At 35.0% G+C, this 18215-nt stretch overlaps 1 protein-coding gene across 1 annotated transcript in view; it reads right to left on the minus strand.

The window, feature by feature from the left end:
• The window catches only part of LOC120630736 (transcription factor Ken), a 54526-nt gene extending 37747 nt beyond the window's left edge, over nucleotides 1-16779 (minus strand). Inside the window, exon 1 of the mRNA XM_039900032.1 lies at nucleotides 16374-16779. Within this exon, the coding sequence (XP_039755966.1) occupies nucleotides 16374-16444 (71 nt within the window). The 5' untranslated portion in view covers nucleotides 16445-16779. The remainder of the gene's footprint in view (nucleotides 1-16373) is intronic.
• Nucleotides 16780-18215: the final 1436 nt, after the last annotated feature.

The raw sequence follows: 18215 nt of genomic DNA on the forward strand, positions 1-18215 counted from the left end.
AGGCCCATATCTGCATAAGTTATAGCTCCATAGACAGTTTTCTGGGAAAAGGTTATTTTAGTGTAAATAAATAAATAATTAAAAATACTACGACAATACACACATTACCATCTAGCCCCAAAGTAAGCGTAGCTTGTGTTATAGGTACTAAGATGACTGATGAATATTTCTATGAATAATATACATAAATACTTATAATATACAGATAAACAACCAGACACTGAAAAGCATTCATGTTCATCACATAAATATTTTCCAGTTGTGGGAATCGAACCCACGATCTTGGACTCAGAAAGCAGGCTCGCTGCTCCAGTCAGCCGTCTTTGTGCATCGATATCAATTGTGTAGTGATGAAATGAGACAAAGATGTACTTTTCATTACTATACTCATCGAAAAATATCCCTAGCGTTAGGTATCTTATAATAAAACCTACTTTTCATAGATGAATTTTACAAAACCTATTTATAATCAAGTTTATTTTATGTAAATAAGCATGTTTCTATTATCGTAATAGTATATTTCGATTGAAATGACCTTTTTGCCTTATAAAGATAAACGAAATGATGTAGTAAATTTCATAAATCTATACAAACAAACTCTATCTATGCAAACAATCACAATCATAAATGGTATGAATGATTGCTATAATCTACGTTAGCGAAATTATGTACAGTAAAAGTGAGGTGGCGTGTAATTTTTCATTACATTCACAGCGGCTTATCAAATTTTTCAGTCATAATAGTAACTGACCTACCCATACACTGACATTTTGCTAAAAATATCGCATAACGAAACGTGCGCTTTCGTTCAAGACTCTGTTTTAGCACTAGGGCTCGCTCGTATGTGTTTCACACGCACACCTGTGTGTGTTTCAGCAGGTTTACACAGTGATTACATGCGCGTGCGTCGAATACTTTACGCTCGCGGGAAATAGTTTCTGTGTGTGCGTTTACACACACGCACCTTCGCCCTACTCCGGATGTGAACGCAGATTTGTAAGCCTGTGAATGTGCTAGACCAAATTGATAGCTACGGGTACGTTTTCTACATTGTGCAACTGTGTGCCGTTTGTACGCGTGTACGTTATTGTTTAGGAGCCTTGAGGGATTTAACTTATTTTACCTACATCCAACATTCGAATTGCCTATAAAGCTGCGAACAATCAGTATTTAAGGTAACATTAAGTTGGATGCTATAGTATTTATGAGTGGTGGTGATTAATTTATAATAGTGGTCAAGGTAACGAAGGTCATAAACAGTGGTAACATAAATATTCATATGAGTTAGGTAATCATAACAAAACTGTTGCGACACAGTTCTTTTAAATTAGGACAATTAAACTTACGGGCATGATAAACTTAGCAGAAGGAAGGGCCGTCCCAATTATAAAATTTGATAAGTACATAATTATTTAGATTAAAAAAATTATCAAATATATAAATTAAAAAATATTAAATACAAGGGTAACATCGTAATAAAACTAATAGGTTAATATGTGACCTTTAAGTTGAGGTCATTATAATGGTAGAGCAATATCATAAATCTGGCATTTTTCGACAAAATTTATTGACTCGTCGGCCTTAGGAAAGTTAATCAATTTCGTACGAAAGCGGAAGGCATTAGAAATACCCGGGGTATTAATCGCGAAGGTGAACCGGTAAGTACGCAGAGGATGTGTGAACCCTAAGTGTATAAGGGGTTGGTATGTGTGCGTAATCGTTTGAAAATCGAAGACGGTAGTGTGCGTGCTGCGTGCGCGCATACTAGCCGATAACAATAAACTATTTCCGAAGTGACCCAGTTCGGACGTCCTTCGGTAATTGGTGCCGCAAGGAACAAGAAAGGGCTGCGAGTAATTTTGACAGCGCTATTAATGTTTTATTATCACAATGCGACGGGATGAGCTAACTGCCCGCCGCCAATAAGGCTTTATGACCTTGTCGGGCTTTAAAAGGGTTTTTGATCCCCGCCGGCGGAGTTAAACAGGGGAAATTGCTTTTATTTTTGTCCTTTAAATAAAGATTTGTTACACAAAACTAATAACTCTAATAAACAACTGACTTACATTTTAATATGATGGACACCTTTGAAGCCTTCCGTCGTCGATCCGTCCTTCAAAAAGGACCTCCTTAAATGCGTAGTTTTTATTAGTGTGACAAAATGGCGACCCCTTCATGAGGTACAAATTTAAATTTAGAGTTTTTTCAAATAAAAAAATATGTATAAATGCCTGAAAAGTTCCATTTTTGGAATATAGGTATAGATATCACCTCGCTTTAGGGTTATTAATTATAATGGGCCACTATAGTAAACATATGTGTTTGTCAAAATATTAAATTTTATCAAATAAAACAGGTTTCGCAGAAAAAGTCCAAGATAATTAGCATGTAACTTTTACTTCTCTTTATATACTCTAGGTAAACTATAAACGGAGTATCTGCCGAAAAAAAAATGTATTCAATTTGGTTAGGATCCAAACGATGATGGAAGACGGCAATTCAAATGGATCGACATCATAATATCACTGAGTACGAGGGATTTTATAGTTTAGTAAACAGTCCCTAATTGTATGTTTTCATGTAAATAAACGTCACGTCTGAAACGTCTCCGTAAATCTGCATGTTTATACATGTTGACTTTTTTATCGTCTTAACCTGGCAGCCCCTTGATTTTATCCAATCTCATGTATCTTCATAGTTAGTATCCAAATTTTGGTTAGTTTACAATAATAATGCAAATATAACTTCCATGCAGTTTCGAAACGGCGCGGCGCGGCAGATCGAATCAGTACTGATATCATACTAACGCCACACCGCGTCTCTGGTACTTAAAAGGGTGTTTCTTAATGCACCGAGTTTATAATTATTTCTTTTAATAAATTAGTTATTGTAATTTTCGTTACCAATTGCAATTGTACAACATTCTCCAAAGACTCCTGGAAATCGGGTATAGTTTTATTTATAAACTCCAATTGCATACCAATGCCTATTTTACGTTCAAAAATCGAAATGTCATTGGTGAAACCACACGAAGATATATCTGTCATCGTAGAGCGGCCGTCTAATTGAATCAAAACTTGTTAAGTGTGTTAATAGACGTGGACCGTCACAATCGACGCTTCGACCAACATTAAAAGGCGATTAGTGGCTATCACACCGAGTGCTAGATGCCACAAAATTATATGCAAATGCAGTCCAAATTCATTACACATAAGAAATGAAATACGTCAGTTCACCTCGCCTGGATCGTGACTTCAGTTTCATCTATATGGATGTTTTATATCCATAATATATGGATGTTTTTTATTCTATTCCGTTTATTAATTTACACTCAAGGAATTATTAAATTATATAGCTTGAGTTTTTGATTTATCAGTCAAATTCCATGTGACTTTAAGTATTGATGTAATAATACTATAATTTACTCACAGCTTTAAGTCTACTAATAAAGTTCTATCTACTTATAACACATTTTTAAATACCCATTCATATACGAGTATAAGGTATATATTTACATTAAAATTATAACTAGATCTTTTTGAAGCTATGATATGTTTTTAATTTTAAAATAAGAAGTAGGTGAACTTGTGTGTTTCACAACCTGCCAGTGACGGATTCGTCTTCCGATAACATTTTTAGGGTTCCGTAACAAGAATGCTTATGGAATGATTCCAGTGTTTGGCTATTTGCCAACAAAAGAGTTTACCTTGCAATAATAACATTTAATATCCTGAGGTAAGCTGAAATAGACATGCTGCTGAACATGTACTCATAGGTTTACAAAAAAAACGCAGGACAAATAATTTCATTATTCCCTACATTTGCTTATAATTAACGTCTGGCAATTCGTTTCATAGCCCATTTTTTGAAACATGAACACGCATGTAAATTCAAAATATTTTTAAAACATATTTTCTACTAAAACGCAATGAAAATTATGTTTACGTAATAAGACTAAGATAAAATATAGTATAGTCAGTAGTACGAACTAATATAGTATGTATGTATTTTGCGCCGTTACCCTTTAACATATGATTTACTTTCTTCAAGGGTTGTCTGGAAGAGATTGATTTTGCAATAACATCAATGATGGTTAAAATAATATTTGGCTGTATTTGTGTTACTTTAAATGTATTTGTGTACAATAAAGAGTATCTTCCTATCCTATCTATCTTTTCTTATCCAAATTATAGCGCTAATAATCATGGTCTTAACCAACGAGCAGACAAACTATGCAGTGAGAGAAAAAATCAATCGCAAAAGCAATTTGTTATTGGTTTCTCGGTTAGAGGTTTTCCACGGAACCCTGCGTTGTTGTGTTTTGATAAGTACTTGACCAATGTTTTAAAATTCAATGTCGCAGTGTGGGAATTCGTAAACTATATACATTAGGAGGTTCAACAGTTCAGTAATAAAGGCCACAATTAATCTTCGAGTTTTCAAATACTTCACCTTGAGTAAGAGAAAAATAATAATGTGTGCACAAAATCATTTATGTGTCGATTACTTTTTGTTGTCCAGCTAAAATACTGACTACGCAATAGCGATAAAGAGTTAGACATAATATCCGCTCTCATGGTATTATCAAAAATATACGGTAAAATAAGTTTTAATGAATTAAACATACAGAATATTTATATTCTCGTGGCTCGAGATACTGAGTTAAAATTGTATAAGTAGTAGACACGTACTTTAAAAAACACTTTCATGTAAGTGATGTAGGTAAAGGAAATGTGAAGCACGTAGGTTTATGAAATCGGAAGCCACCCGCAAGCTTCTCCCACCAGTGGGTGCAAGGGGCATTCGCATTTACCCGTATACCTGCTGAGTTAGATCATTCGTATACGATGTCAACTAAAACTTAGCAATTTGGGAATTTATAATTTCCGAATTTACTCTAGTCTGGTCTGGTGGGAGGTTGCAGTCGTGGCTGAGCTGGTGACATGTCAGACAAAAACTCTAGAATGGATAGACCGATTGTAATATTTTGCTGTCTTGGCCGTCGAAGTAAGGTATAAGTTTGTTTACGTATTAAAATTAAAACAATTAACATTGTACAATTATTGAAACTATTGAACTATTAAACTATTGAATATTGTTTTTTCCTGGATTGCGTATAACCGCATCGATTTTCCTGCTTCTTTTTATATGGTTAATTGTAATTTTTCAAGTGATATTTATGTATTTTTAGTAAATTAGACAATGCCCGAGACTGTGCACGCGAGAAATTTTTACTCGGGAAAAAAAAAGAAAATATCAAATACATTTCAATTGGCAAATACAAAATTTGTGTTCATTGACATATTACATGTATATAAATAAATAAATAAATACTCTACGACAATACACACATCCCAAAGTAAGCGTAGCTTGTGTTATGGGTACTAAGATGACTGATGAATATTTTTATGAATAATATACATAAATACTTGTAAAATACAGATACCCAGACACTGAAAAACATTCGTGTTCATCACACAAACATTTTCCGGTTGTGGGCATCGAATCCGTATACCTAGACATTTCGTGTTTCCAATTTTGCGGGCCTTGATACAATATTTCACAGTGCCTTCTATGAAATTTAATACACTGGTTCCTATCAAAAATATTAAACCAAGTAGGTACCTAAATATAGGGCCTGGATAAAATTTGTTAACTTGAAGCTGCTATTATGATTCAAGTCTAGTCTAGATTAGGGGTACGGGCTGAATAAAACTGCCATACCCCTTTCCGGTTAGTTACTCATCATAAGATGAGAGCATGATGCAGTCAAGGGCTAACTTGTGTAATAAAAAAATAAAGTCGACTTAACACACTTCACAGATTCTCCGAACGGTTAACGTTTACAAGATTGCGACACTCGGCACTTGTTGAGATCTCGACAACGTTTCGGAGCTGTAAACCTAGTTCGAGAGCAGTTCAACAATATATTTGTGAATATAATTTTCATGTAAATCTCTAAGGCGAGGGTGGTCGTGGCCTACTTGTCAAGAATGCTGTTGCATATTGTTGATTGAGGAGAGTTGGCTAAAGTGGATAACCGAGAATTGAGTAGCTCACCTACCTTCACTGTTTCGAAATATAACGAGTTTTAGTTTTGTAGTTAAGAAGGTTTAAAAAAGATCCGGGGTTTCACACGACTGCCCAAAAAATTAATAAAATATTCTACGAATAATATACATAAATACTTATAATATACAGACATTCCAGCTCATCACACAAACATTTTCCATTGGGAATAAAACCCACGATTATGGACTCTTAAAGCTGGGTCGCTGTCCACTGCGCCAGTCGGCCGCCAAATATGATGAACGAAATATACTTTATAGTAAACATATGACTACTTTGAGAGGAAAAAGACGTTATACCCACAATCATAGTGGGCTAATTAATATGCACTGCGGTTTGCGATTGTATGTAACATATAGATTATGACGAGTAAACATAACCCTTATTTTAATAATTAGGGAAACGGCGTTAATAACTAGACCTCCGACACGTGTAGATAGTGTTCCTATGATAAGAGGGTTTAACAATGTAATTTATATAAAACTACGACAATCTTTCTGCAGTGAGTGCTGTGTTCTTAAGTGCTTAGTGGATCGGCAGTAAAATTATTAAATTCACTCGTTTCGTAAGAAGCGGTGGTAGGTGCTAGCTAGGTAAGTCACCTAGCACTTCGACTTCAATTGGGGAGGGGGGAGGGGGGGGGTGTTTCCCAATCCCAGCACCTTGAACTTTTGTAAGTTATCTGCGCTTTGAGCGATTATAATATCACTTGCTTCAACAGCGAAAACAGCGTGAGGAAACCTGCATACCAGGGAGATCTCTATAACATTCTCAAAGGTGTGTGAAGTCTACCAATCCGCACTGGGCCAGCGTGGTTGACTACGGCCTTAAGCCCTTCTCATTGCGGGAGGAAATCCGTGCCCTTTAGTGGGCCGGAAATTGGTTGATAATATGATGATGACTCATTTCGTGTTTCTCGGTTTTTGAAAATATGACCTTAAAAAGGAGTTTGGCCAGCAACGTTGTTCGAAGGGTGGTGGAGCAGAGATATGCTGTATGGCAACAGTACACTGTACACAGAAGCATTGACTGACCACCAGCTCGCACGCAGTTATAATATCGCCAAGGCAACCGGGAAGAACTGGACGCAGCCTCACCAGCAATATAAGACGACGTGCTAATAAAGCGGCCCTAGTCCAGCGCTGGACCGAAATACGAGTAGGCTGACGATAAAGGTGATGATGCCACTCAGATGGTTCAAATAGAGGAACAAGGTTTATTTGAAAATCCCTCTTTTATCAAGATAGCCTTCAAGTGATATTCACATAATTTGGTATTTTAACATTCTTTTGCTTTTAACTTCGCCTGTAGCCTACGTTCTGAAGATAATCGTTGGCATTGTGGAAGATATTCTTAATCTGTCCGTAAAAAATTCTGTGAGTTGTGGGCATTCGCTAGTATTCATTACTTCTAACGCTTATCAAATAACAATAAGCTACTGCTATATGGAGAAAATTCGGATGGTTTTCACTTACCTATACAACGTGTACCTAAATGAAAACCGAAGTAATACTTCACCGGCGTAAGAGGTACATTATGTACTGTCTCTGAAACTTATCTGTTGTTAAACCAAAAACAACAGGTTTTTGAGTAAAGCAGCCATAGTTTTAACTAAAAGAAATAAGATAGAACCCTAACATCACATGCAAAAATAAAATCACGTGACTCCTGTCAATTTATTAAGTAGGTACGCGTCGCGTAGCTTAGGTACCTACTATGCGCGTGTCGATCTTTTATCTTCAATAGGGTTGTCACGTCAACACACACGTTATGTTTTGGATTAGTTTGTATGGAAAAATAAATATGCTTCTTTTGATTTAATATTTTAACAGGGTGATTCCCTATGAAATTCCTAATGCATCCTTCATTATTATTTCGTAGTTCTATTACACGTTGTATTTTGTATGGTCTGAGATATAATTGATCGAAGCAAGTGCGAATGGAATTTGAAAACTCGTAGCTTGTCCAGTCAGCTCACTTTCGTAAAGCAAATTACAGCATGTAATTTAAATAAATTGAATGGAGAGTTCTATTTATAAGTTATTTCGACACAGCTGTACAAGTAGAAAACATTACCTTCCCAGTTCAGTACAATACAAGCATTTTAATTTGCATGAGTTACCTGAATGTTTTCTGTATTGTTTAATGTCCTATATTAACTCAATGCGGGAAATGGATGGGTTCAGAGCATTATCTAATTTTGCCATACATAAGAACAGCTAGGCGAATCAAAACTCTATATGCTATGCTCCATATGATCTTCTATGAAAAAGAAGACCAGTGCCCAGCAGAGGCCTCCTATCCTATAGTAGATAGGCAGTGGCGTGCACTTCATACATGCTCAAAAGCACTGCATACCCAAATTATTTTGTATAAGTCATAGTCATCATTGGAGGTGAAAACTTCCATTTTATGTCATGTACCTGCTTTATGGTTGTTGCTGGTCAAAAACCCTGTGCACGCCACTGTAGATAGGTATAGATTACTTAAGTAAATGTAGCAAACTTTGTACAATTATAAATTCTAAAACAGGGTAAAAAAAGTCCTACAAAAACAAAAGGCACTAAAAAAAAAAAATGCTAACGTTATTCGCTATTAGAAAAACTACTAACAAAATATATATATATTTTTTTTTAAATACTTAGTTTAGTTTTTAATTATTCTATTTATGTTATAGTGTAGTGCGTAGTGATGGGTCATAGATAGCAAATAATTAAATAAATAAATAAAAGGTTATAAAAAGTAAAAGTAATAAAAAAAATCATATTTACTTGATTATTATTCAGAAATCGACCCCCTAAATTATTGTATGTAAAAGTTAATACCGGATTTAGTATTGTTATATCCTATTGATATCGCGTTTCCTGGCCGATAGACATTTCGCTTAGTAAACACTGATAAAGACTTAAACTGTTACTGTAAATATTTGTTATTTCTATGTGAAGATAATTAGAAGATAATTATGGTGCTCCGAACATTAGTCCACCAATCCACACTGGGCCAGCGTGGTGGACTACGGCCTTAACCCTTCTCATTGTGGTAGGAGCCCTGTGTTCTGTAGTGGGCCGGCAATGGGTTGATATGGTGTTACGAACGTTATTCGCCATATTAGAAAAACTACTAAAAAAATATTTTTAATATATTCCTTCCTTTTTTGTTTAGAGGTTAGGTTACGGATCATGAAGCCGTGGATCTGTTAAGGCTGATTTTGAGTTCCATAGGGTCAAAAATTATAGGGATTGTGATTTTCTTTCAATAAATCTCTGTTACAATTTTTGTTGACCTATCTGGCGAAACGGTGAACGCTGCGAATTTAAGTATCAGGTCCCGGGTTCGATTCCCGGCAGGGGCAATATGGGTATATATAATTTATGAATTTTGTCTGGTCTGGTCTGGTGGGAGGCTTTGGCCGTGTCTAGTTACCACCCTACCGGCAAAGACGAGCCACTAAGCAATTTTGTGTTCCGGTACGATGTCGCTTAGAAACCGATTCGGTGTTCCTAGCAGGTTGGCCCGCTACCATCTTAGACTGCATCATCTCTTTCCACCAGGTTAGAGTGCAGTCTAAGGCTAGCTTGTAGTGGAATAAAAAAAAATGGATTTTTATTAATGTTGAAAAACGCCGTGCCTTGATTCCGGTTACCTACTATTCTTAACATTGGAGGCATGTGGTGGGTTTATGCTCAAACTCCTCTCTCCTATGAGTGAGGAGACCCACGCCCAGTAGTCAGACGTGACGTGATAGTGATTATGAATTATTTTATTGTATAGTGCAAGGCATATAGGTACATATCACGAAGTTTTGATGTAAGTTATCTGATATGAGAGTGGAAACCTTTTTCTATTAGTGGAAAATAGTAGGCTTAAGACGACTTTATATAGTAGAGTTAACCTGGCGAAGGAAAATAGTAGGCTTAAGACGACTTTATATAGTAGAGTTAACCTGGCGAAGGAAAATAGTAGGCTTAAGACGACTTTATATAGTAGAGTTAACCTGGCGAAGGAAAATAGTAGGCTTAAGACGACTTTATATAGTAGAGTTAACCTGGCGAAGGAAAATAGTAGGCTTAAGACGACTTTATATAGTAGAGTTAACCTGGCGAAGGAAAATAGTAGGCTTAAGACGACTTTATATAGTAGAGTTAACCTGGCGAAGGAAAATAGTAGGCTTAAGACGACTTTATATAGTAGAGTTAACCTGGCGAATCTATAAGCTTTAATTTACAGTCTAAAAGTAGTATTTTTATAACACATTATTTGTATCAAACGCGTAAAATAAAGCTTATCATACCGACACAATAAATCATAAAACGATCGAAGGTTATTCAAGATTACTTTTTTTAATAAGAGAAGAAAAAATAAACGATTAACATCTAAAATATTTAAACGATTCCATTTTAATATTTCTGTTACGAAACACTCGAACCCAAGGTTTGTTCGATTAACACGTTTAGTTTCAAATTTCGAACGCTAGCACAGATAAATAATGATCCAATAAAATGTATGCATTACGTTTAAAAAGGTCATCAATGGATTACCATATATTATTAAAATCGGAAACAGTTCTACTGTTGTAATTATTTGTGACATGCTTAGGTACGTTACATGCTTATACCTATCAATAGAAGATTGATGATTTAACTCTTTTCCTATAAGTATATGGCAAACTATAATATAATAATAGGTACATTTGTTTAGGTGTAGGTACCGTAATAGGGTCACATAATATTGTAGTACTTATTTAAAGACACTAAATACAACAGCCCTAAAGTCGTCCGCACTTTTAACTTGGCAGTCATACCTATTTGACCGTGGCGTGTATACCTACTTTAAAATACCGGTCTTTAGGTAGGTACTATTAATAATGTGGTCAGTAAATAATAAATAAAATAAATAAATATACTACGACAACACACACACCGCAATCTAGCTTCAAAGTAAACTTAGCTTTTATTTTTATGATTAATATGTATACATAAATACATATACCTAATGATAAACATCCGAGCACTGAAAAACATTCATGTTTCATCACACAAAACTTTTCCAGTCGTGCACTCGGCGCCAGTCGGCCTTCTAAAAAATCAAAGTAATGCAAATCCCAGAAAATTGAAAGTATAGCAAGTCTTTATATTCTTTCTCGTTGCGGTAAAAGGTATCGTATAGGAACTTGCCCTCCTTTCATAACCTATTTGTTTTTCTTTGATTTCGCTGCATTTCATAGCCTGAATTTCTGTAACTTAATGAAAAATTTTAGCGAAATCGGTTTAGCCATTTGCCGAGTACAGAGCATTTCATTCTGGCATCCATACTTATATTATATATGCTAAATTGTGTTTGTTTGTTTGCCCTTCCTTCACGCCCTAATTAAGCAGCCAATTGAATTCATTTTTGGCGTAGAGTTACTTAAAGAATGCAGAGTAAAGGCTACTATTGGTCCTGGAAAAAACATCAAATTACCAAGGGTGATATTCCTACAAGAACGTACCTTTCTAAACAATATATCGTCCTTTCTTCACGTTCATACAAAGCAACAAAACGACCTATTCACCTCGGGTAAAACCGCGGGGTGCAGCTAGTTTTCAGTATCTAACGCTACTAGGTTTTCACGGTTAAACGGTAAATTCATTAATATACGGTAACATCTATATCAGGATAGGTTAGTTTTTCGTTAGGTATATAAGTACAAAAACTGTACCACGGGCAAACACCCTAGCGTGTTACTGGAGGAAAATATTTGGAACGTTGATACCTATATAAATCAATAGTAATATGATTTTCAATGATTTGCCTTAACTATCTATGTACATATAAAAATACTATCACTAAACTTAAAAATGACTAAGTATTTTTGTTATAACAGAAACGATCGACTTCATAACTTCATAGGAAGTATAGATTCTACTTAGAATAACTGTCCTTTTCTTTATTAGAATGTGAAAAATCTAACAAAAAATAAAAGTTATCCTTATTTTGCTACTACTTGACTTGTCTGCCCATTAAGTTATAAAATAAATGTTGTACAAACCTATCCTTAAGCATCGTCCTTTCATGCATCGCCACTTACAGTATGCAAGCTCGACTACAATACGTGTACCTTTATATTTAATTTTAACAGTCCGTAAACGGGGCCACGTGGACTTTATATATATAGTTAGAAACGTTTTAGAAAACTAAGTATAGGAGAGGGTATTACTGAGAAATGCGTATTTCATAGAACCTTTTTAGTTGAATAGTATTCAAGGACTTTTCTTTGCGCTGGCGCAGTAGGCAGCGACTCTGCTTTCTGAGTCCAAGGCCGTGGGTTGGATTCCCACCACTGAAAAATGTTTGTGTGATGAACATGAATGTTTATGAGTGTCTCGGTGTTGACCTGTATATTATAAGTATATATGTATATTATTTATCACAATATTCATCAGTCATCTTAGTACCCATAACACAAGCTACGCTTACTTTGGGGCTAGATAGCGCTGTGTGTATTATCGTAGCATATTTATTATTATTATTTATAATAAAAACACTACTACAAAATTTCCACTTTTAACACAATTAAGAAAAACAAACTTGTGGCTTGGATACCTATATATAAAGAAAGAGATACAAATGAGTGCGGTTTGTACTTCAAATGGTCACGTGTCAGCCCTATTCATAATGGTTTTGTGTCTGTGTTGGTTATGGTGTTTTTTGCTCCCGCACGTGCTTTTATGAAGGACGGTGCTTTGTTTATTACTTATAAGTATGTAGGTCCATCCCCATTCTTGATATGATAACTACATTAGTTACATTTCTCTTGGACAATTTATGTATTAGCCAAACAGCCCTTCTGCCCTTCTAAAATACGAAAGGGTGATTATTTGTTTGTCGTTCTTTCACGCGCCACGTGATTTTTATGTACGAAGATACTTTATGGATTTATACCACTTCTTTTAATAATCAAAATACACGATTCTTATCGAATGGGATGAAATGAAATCTGGTAGAAAGGTTTTGGAATTAAATACAATAGTTATAATTTCATCTGTAAAATAATACGAAAATTACCTTGTTATTTCTAGCATATGTGAAACCACCATCTGTAGAATGATGAAGTCACTATAATTATTCTGTCATATTTACGTACCGTAAATACAATGATTTTTTATTCTAAGGATTTAGTAAAATTAATAAATATATTACGACAGTACACGCATCGCCATCAAGCCCCAAAGTAAGCGTAGTTTGTGTTATTAGTACCCATAACACAAACTACGCTTACTTTGGGGATAACTGTCATCAGTATTTTTATGAATAATATACATAAATATTTATATAGACACTTGAAAAACATTAATGTTCATCACACAAACTTTGTTATTTCGGGAATAGACCCAACTGAATCACTGTCAACTGCGCCAATCGGCCGTCAAAAATTTGATGCAAGTAAGAGTAAGAGAGTACAACAAACAGCTCGTTATAAAATTACAATATGTACAACAAATTTGTTTGTTGAATTAACTGCAGCTACATTTTACTGGCTAACTCAAGATGTGATATCAACGCATTCCTTTTATCCATAATACCTCACTACTCATTTTGTCGCTAGTCGAAGTAGATTAAACGACGCTCTGACATTGGGCTGTCAATTTAGGCTGCCCTTAAACTTTTAACAACTGTGCCAACATAGCGTTGACACAGTTCACATTTAGTTATGACGTCACCAAACGTTTTAACTATTCGATAGGAAGATGCGCGAGCGCAGCTTGATTTGTTTATTTAATACGAGCCGCTATTCTTAAAAATCCTAGAGACTTCTATCCTTTCCGTTCCTAGAATACTTTATAAGTCCTAATAATGTTTAGCTCAATTCAATGTTAATTCGATTGTATTTGTTGCAATAAGGTATGGATAAAGTATCTCAGAATTGCTTCTACTCCTACATCTGTCTTTTGCAAATTACAATCAGAAAGTATTTAACAATTAACAATTTAAATTAATGCAACTTATTTCTTATCTGACAAAGAAAACAAGTGGCCAAGACGAATCAGACTTTCCCGGAAAAAGTGGCAATGATTTCTTATTAGTAAATAGTAGATAGTCATCTATCCACTTGTCATTAGCAATTCCGTCAAATTATGTCCAGCTCATAGAGGAACAATTAAAAAATGTGTGTTTGTGATCATTTAAGTAAACAAACGATAAGCTCATAAGAGAAAACTTTCACGAACAAAGAAACTCTTTTTCATTCGGGTTTTTTAGGTATTATACTTGTTTTATTTAAGTACCTAATTCAAACAAGATAATGTATCAGTGTTTTGTATTAGAATGTTATAATGATGTTTTGCATATGTTTAAGATCCAAGTCTCCGCAATACTTTTAAACTAAAAGAATTAAATACATTTTGTATGATCTCGTTTATCAATATAAGTAGTATGTAAGTGCATGAGTGTGTGTGTTTGTGTGCGTGTGTGTGTATGTGCGCGCGTGTGTATATGTTTGCGTAAAACAAAAAAATATATAAATTACACAGATCAGATTTGTCTGGTTGTCGCTTATAATAGTTGCATATGTATTGTTCTTAATGTTTATTTTAAGTATAATTTGCTATATATGCTGATAGTACGGTATCGATTACTCTTATGAATTTCGAATTAGGTACTAAATTACCCCGACCTACATTAGTCAATAATAAACAATTATCAATAGTTGTTACAGCAATAATAGGTTTTATCTAAGAAATCAAGCGATCCCAGTGTAATTTGTTTCAAAATATATAAATTAATTATTATCTAGAGATTAAGGAAGGCCTTCAAGGAGACACCTCAGTAGTGAGTTACGTTATTAATTGATAAAAATGTGATAATAAGAGCAAAGTGTAAAAATAAATTCATATCAACAAACTAATGAAATTATTTACTTCTAAAGTAAACAGAAAATACAAGAAAAACAATGGACGATGAACTAACAATTTAAATCCACGCGGATTTCTAAAGGCAACGCTTTTTACTAAATAAATACCTGTGTTCATGGGGTTGATAAAAACAATTTACAGTAGGTAACTAAATGCTATGATAGACGCTTCCTTGGAGTGCCAACTCTAAAATCGAAACCAGAGGTTAACAACCTTTTCAGGACATCTTTAGTCGGAATAATGCTTGCCTTGGCGACAAGCAGTGCATATTATCCTTGCCTTATTTATATTTCTATACCTATACCAATTAAAAAAATAAATATCATTTTTAAAGTTTCCAATCGTTTGCGGTATCGCTCTTATCGCTGTTAGTTCAAAATTAATCCCTCTCGGTAGAATACCCAAACAAACGTTTATTTATATGTCGTTTTGTAAGGCAGCCCGTACGCATTCAATATTATTGACAATAATTAATGCAGAATTAATCAATAATATTGTCTTAGAGCTAATTTTATGCGGCTGAAACAATTCTTACGGGACTTTTCTACGCAGGTAGCGGAAATTGCAACTTATTATCTCGGTTAATTTTTAAGGGGAAAGTGTAATTCTATTTTAAAGTAAGATATAGGAAAAACCAAATACTTTTTAGGTAATGCTGAAATGAAGTATGGAACTATAATAATAATAAAACATAGTAAAATCTATTGTTATGTTTGAACAATGCGTAATAGTTAACTACCAGTTGTAATATTTACTCTAAAAAAATATAAAATTTCCTTGCATCGATATATATATAAATATATATGTATAATATATATGTATATATAAAAGTATGTATTGTCTATTGTAGGCGTAATAGCTCCCTACCTAACCCTGAAATTGTTATGTCAAGAATCATTAAAATTGATATCAATGCAGATAGTTTCATTTATTTATATTGTATTTATAAGTGATAATTAATTTAAATAAAATTAGACCAATTTCAACTTTCTACATAGGTCAATTTAATATTATAAAATAGTCCTCACACGATTGTAATTCATAACGTACGGAAGATATAAAGTAAATTTAATCCAGCAATGTGCGTACTATTATTGAATTAAATTTAGTTACTTTTTTGCGCGTGAAATGCGCGCGAAACTGAACGTGGAAAAGCGTCTCAAGCGCATATCAAACGACGAGGCGCGGCGCGGGCGCAGAGCTCATGCGATTTCGCAAACCACCATCTAATGTGAACCTATTAACCTCTCCGTGCGAGGCTCAGAGGCGAAGGCGACTGGCGGATGAGGAGCCGTGCGTTCATTAGACACAAGGTTGTGACAGACTCGCAGACCGCTCATCCCGAGCCGGCCGATCTACCAATTCACACATCATAACGCAACACGAATTAAAAGTAAACAAACAATGCCTCACCTTGCCAACTGTAGTGCACTTCTATTCGCAATCTCATTGTAGAAATTCAAAAGGACGTTGCTATCAAACATATTAGCACTGCATCACAGCCATTGCTTTCACAAAAATAATTTATAAACAAAAACAATCCAAAGCACCAGCGCGAGCGATCACAGGATAATCACAACGTCCGGTCCTAGGCACGTCCGTGCGCGAGCGACGTCAAATCGAACTGGCCCGGTCAAAATGACGAAAGTGAAAACATCGCACGCACAGAAAAAAAGGTTGGCGGCGCGGTACAGTCCTTGCAGACCACCTCTCGCGCGGACTCCAGTGACACAGTACAGTAACTGCGCGCCGCGCGCATCGCTCGACACCTATATAACGAAACGCTCGGAGCCTCCGACTTCAAACGCCAGCGGACGGCGCAAAAAGAAGATGGGTTCGCAACGGTAGCTAGGAAAGAATGAGCACAAAGAATAGCGACACGTGGGCGCGTGTGCGTGTGAGTGTCTGTGTGTGCAGAGATAGGCGGCCGCAGGAAACACCGTTCTCTTCCACGAGGAAAGACCTTGGAATCGAATCGGCACGTTGCAATGTGTACCGCCGTCGCCTACGCCGCTGTTACCTACTTGCCGCTGACGGCTCTAACTGATTAAACGATGATTCCATTCTATAGTTTATTTTAAAACTGCATAAAGTGCATCCAATCGTAGAGACTATCATGACGTAGTAAATTAAAGGCACTAAAGTATTTCCATTCTCCGTCTCAACTCTTAACGCTCTTTAACATTATTGTGAATGTAGCTTTTTATGATGACTATTGAAACAATAAGAAATTGCTACTCTTTTGATAGCACTCGAATTGTATGTCTAAATACAAAATAAATTAAATAGGTATCTAATTGAAAAACAAAGAAACATTTCAATTATCAGACAGAAGCATTTTTTTAAGACTTAAGATTTTATCTTGCCATGGAAATCGATGTATATAAATTGAGGTCAAAGTCATGTTAGTTTCGAGCATATACTAATTTACAAGCAAAGCAATATTTTGTTTTACTTCAGTGTAAATATAAAGTTGGCCATGATCAGCGTACAGAAGTTGATGATATAATACTTCACCATGAAAAATGAGTCAACATAGCTGGCAGATTGAACAACAAACATAAGATGAGTTGAAAGAATTAATGAGTGAAGCAGATATTGTTTTAACATACGATGACTAGCTTTGTAATGTATTAGGCACTATGCAGACCGATCAATTTCAATAACCTTATGCTTCCAGAACATATTAATTTTGCGTTGCATCTGTGGCAAATGTTTGATATATTACAAAATATTAATAGTAAATATAACTCCGATCGACGTATCTCGTGGATCACATGAGCTAATCAGGATAAGTAAAACGTACGTTTGATATATTTGTGATCTAAGACCATTAGAAATAAAAGTAGGAAATGCCCTTGAAATTTATAACGACAAAACATGTTAGTCATTTTAAGACAGCCGATTGGTAGATGTTCTGAAGATCACAAATCTATAAGAATTTTTTTATTAATTAATAAAAATGATATCACTAATATATAGGTGCCAGTTTACCCATCGTCCTAATATGAAGTATAAAAAATGGCGGTCATGAAGCAATAAAAGCAATGAAAGTTGATAATGATGCCACCGTTGTGACACGTTTCAAGCAAGCACAGTCGCTGAGCATTGCACAATAAGTAAATGAAATTTGAGATAATTATGTAAAGTAGGTCGTTGGACATGCTTTCGGTTTATTCTTTATTAAAATAATGATTTGATATTACACACAAATTTGTTGAATGTAATCCAAGAAAGAATATTACATAGTCTAAA

Source organism: Pararge aegeria, chromosome 2 (assembly GCF_905163445.1).
Source record: "Pararge aegeria chromosome 2, ilParAegt1.1, whole genome shotgun sequence".
Classification (NCBI taxonomy): Eukaryota; Metazoa; Arthropoda; class Insecta; order Lepidoptera; family Nymphalidae; genus Pararge; species Pararge aegeria.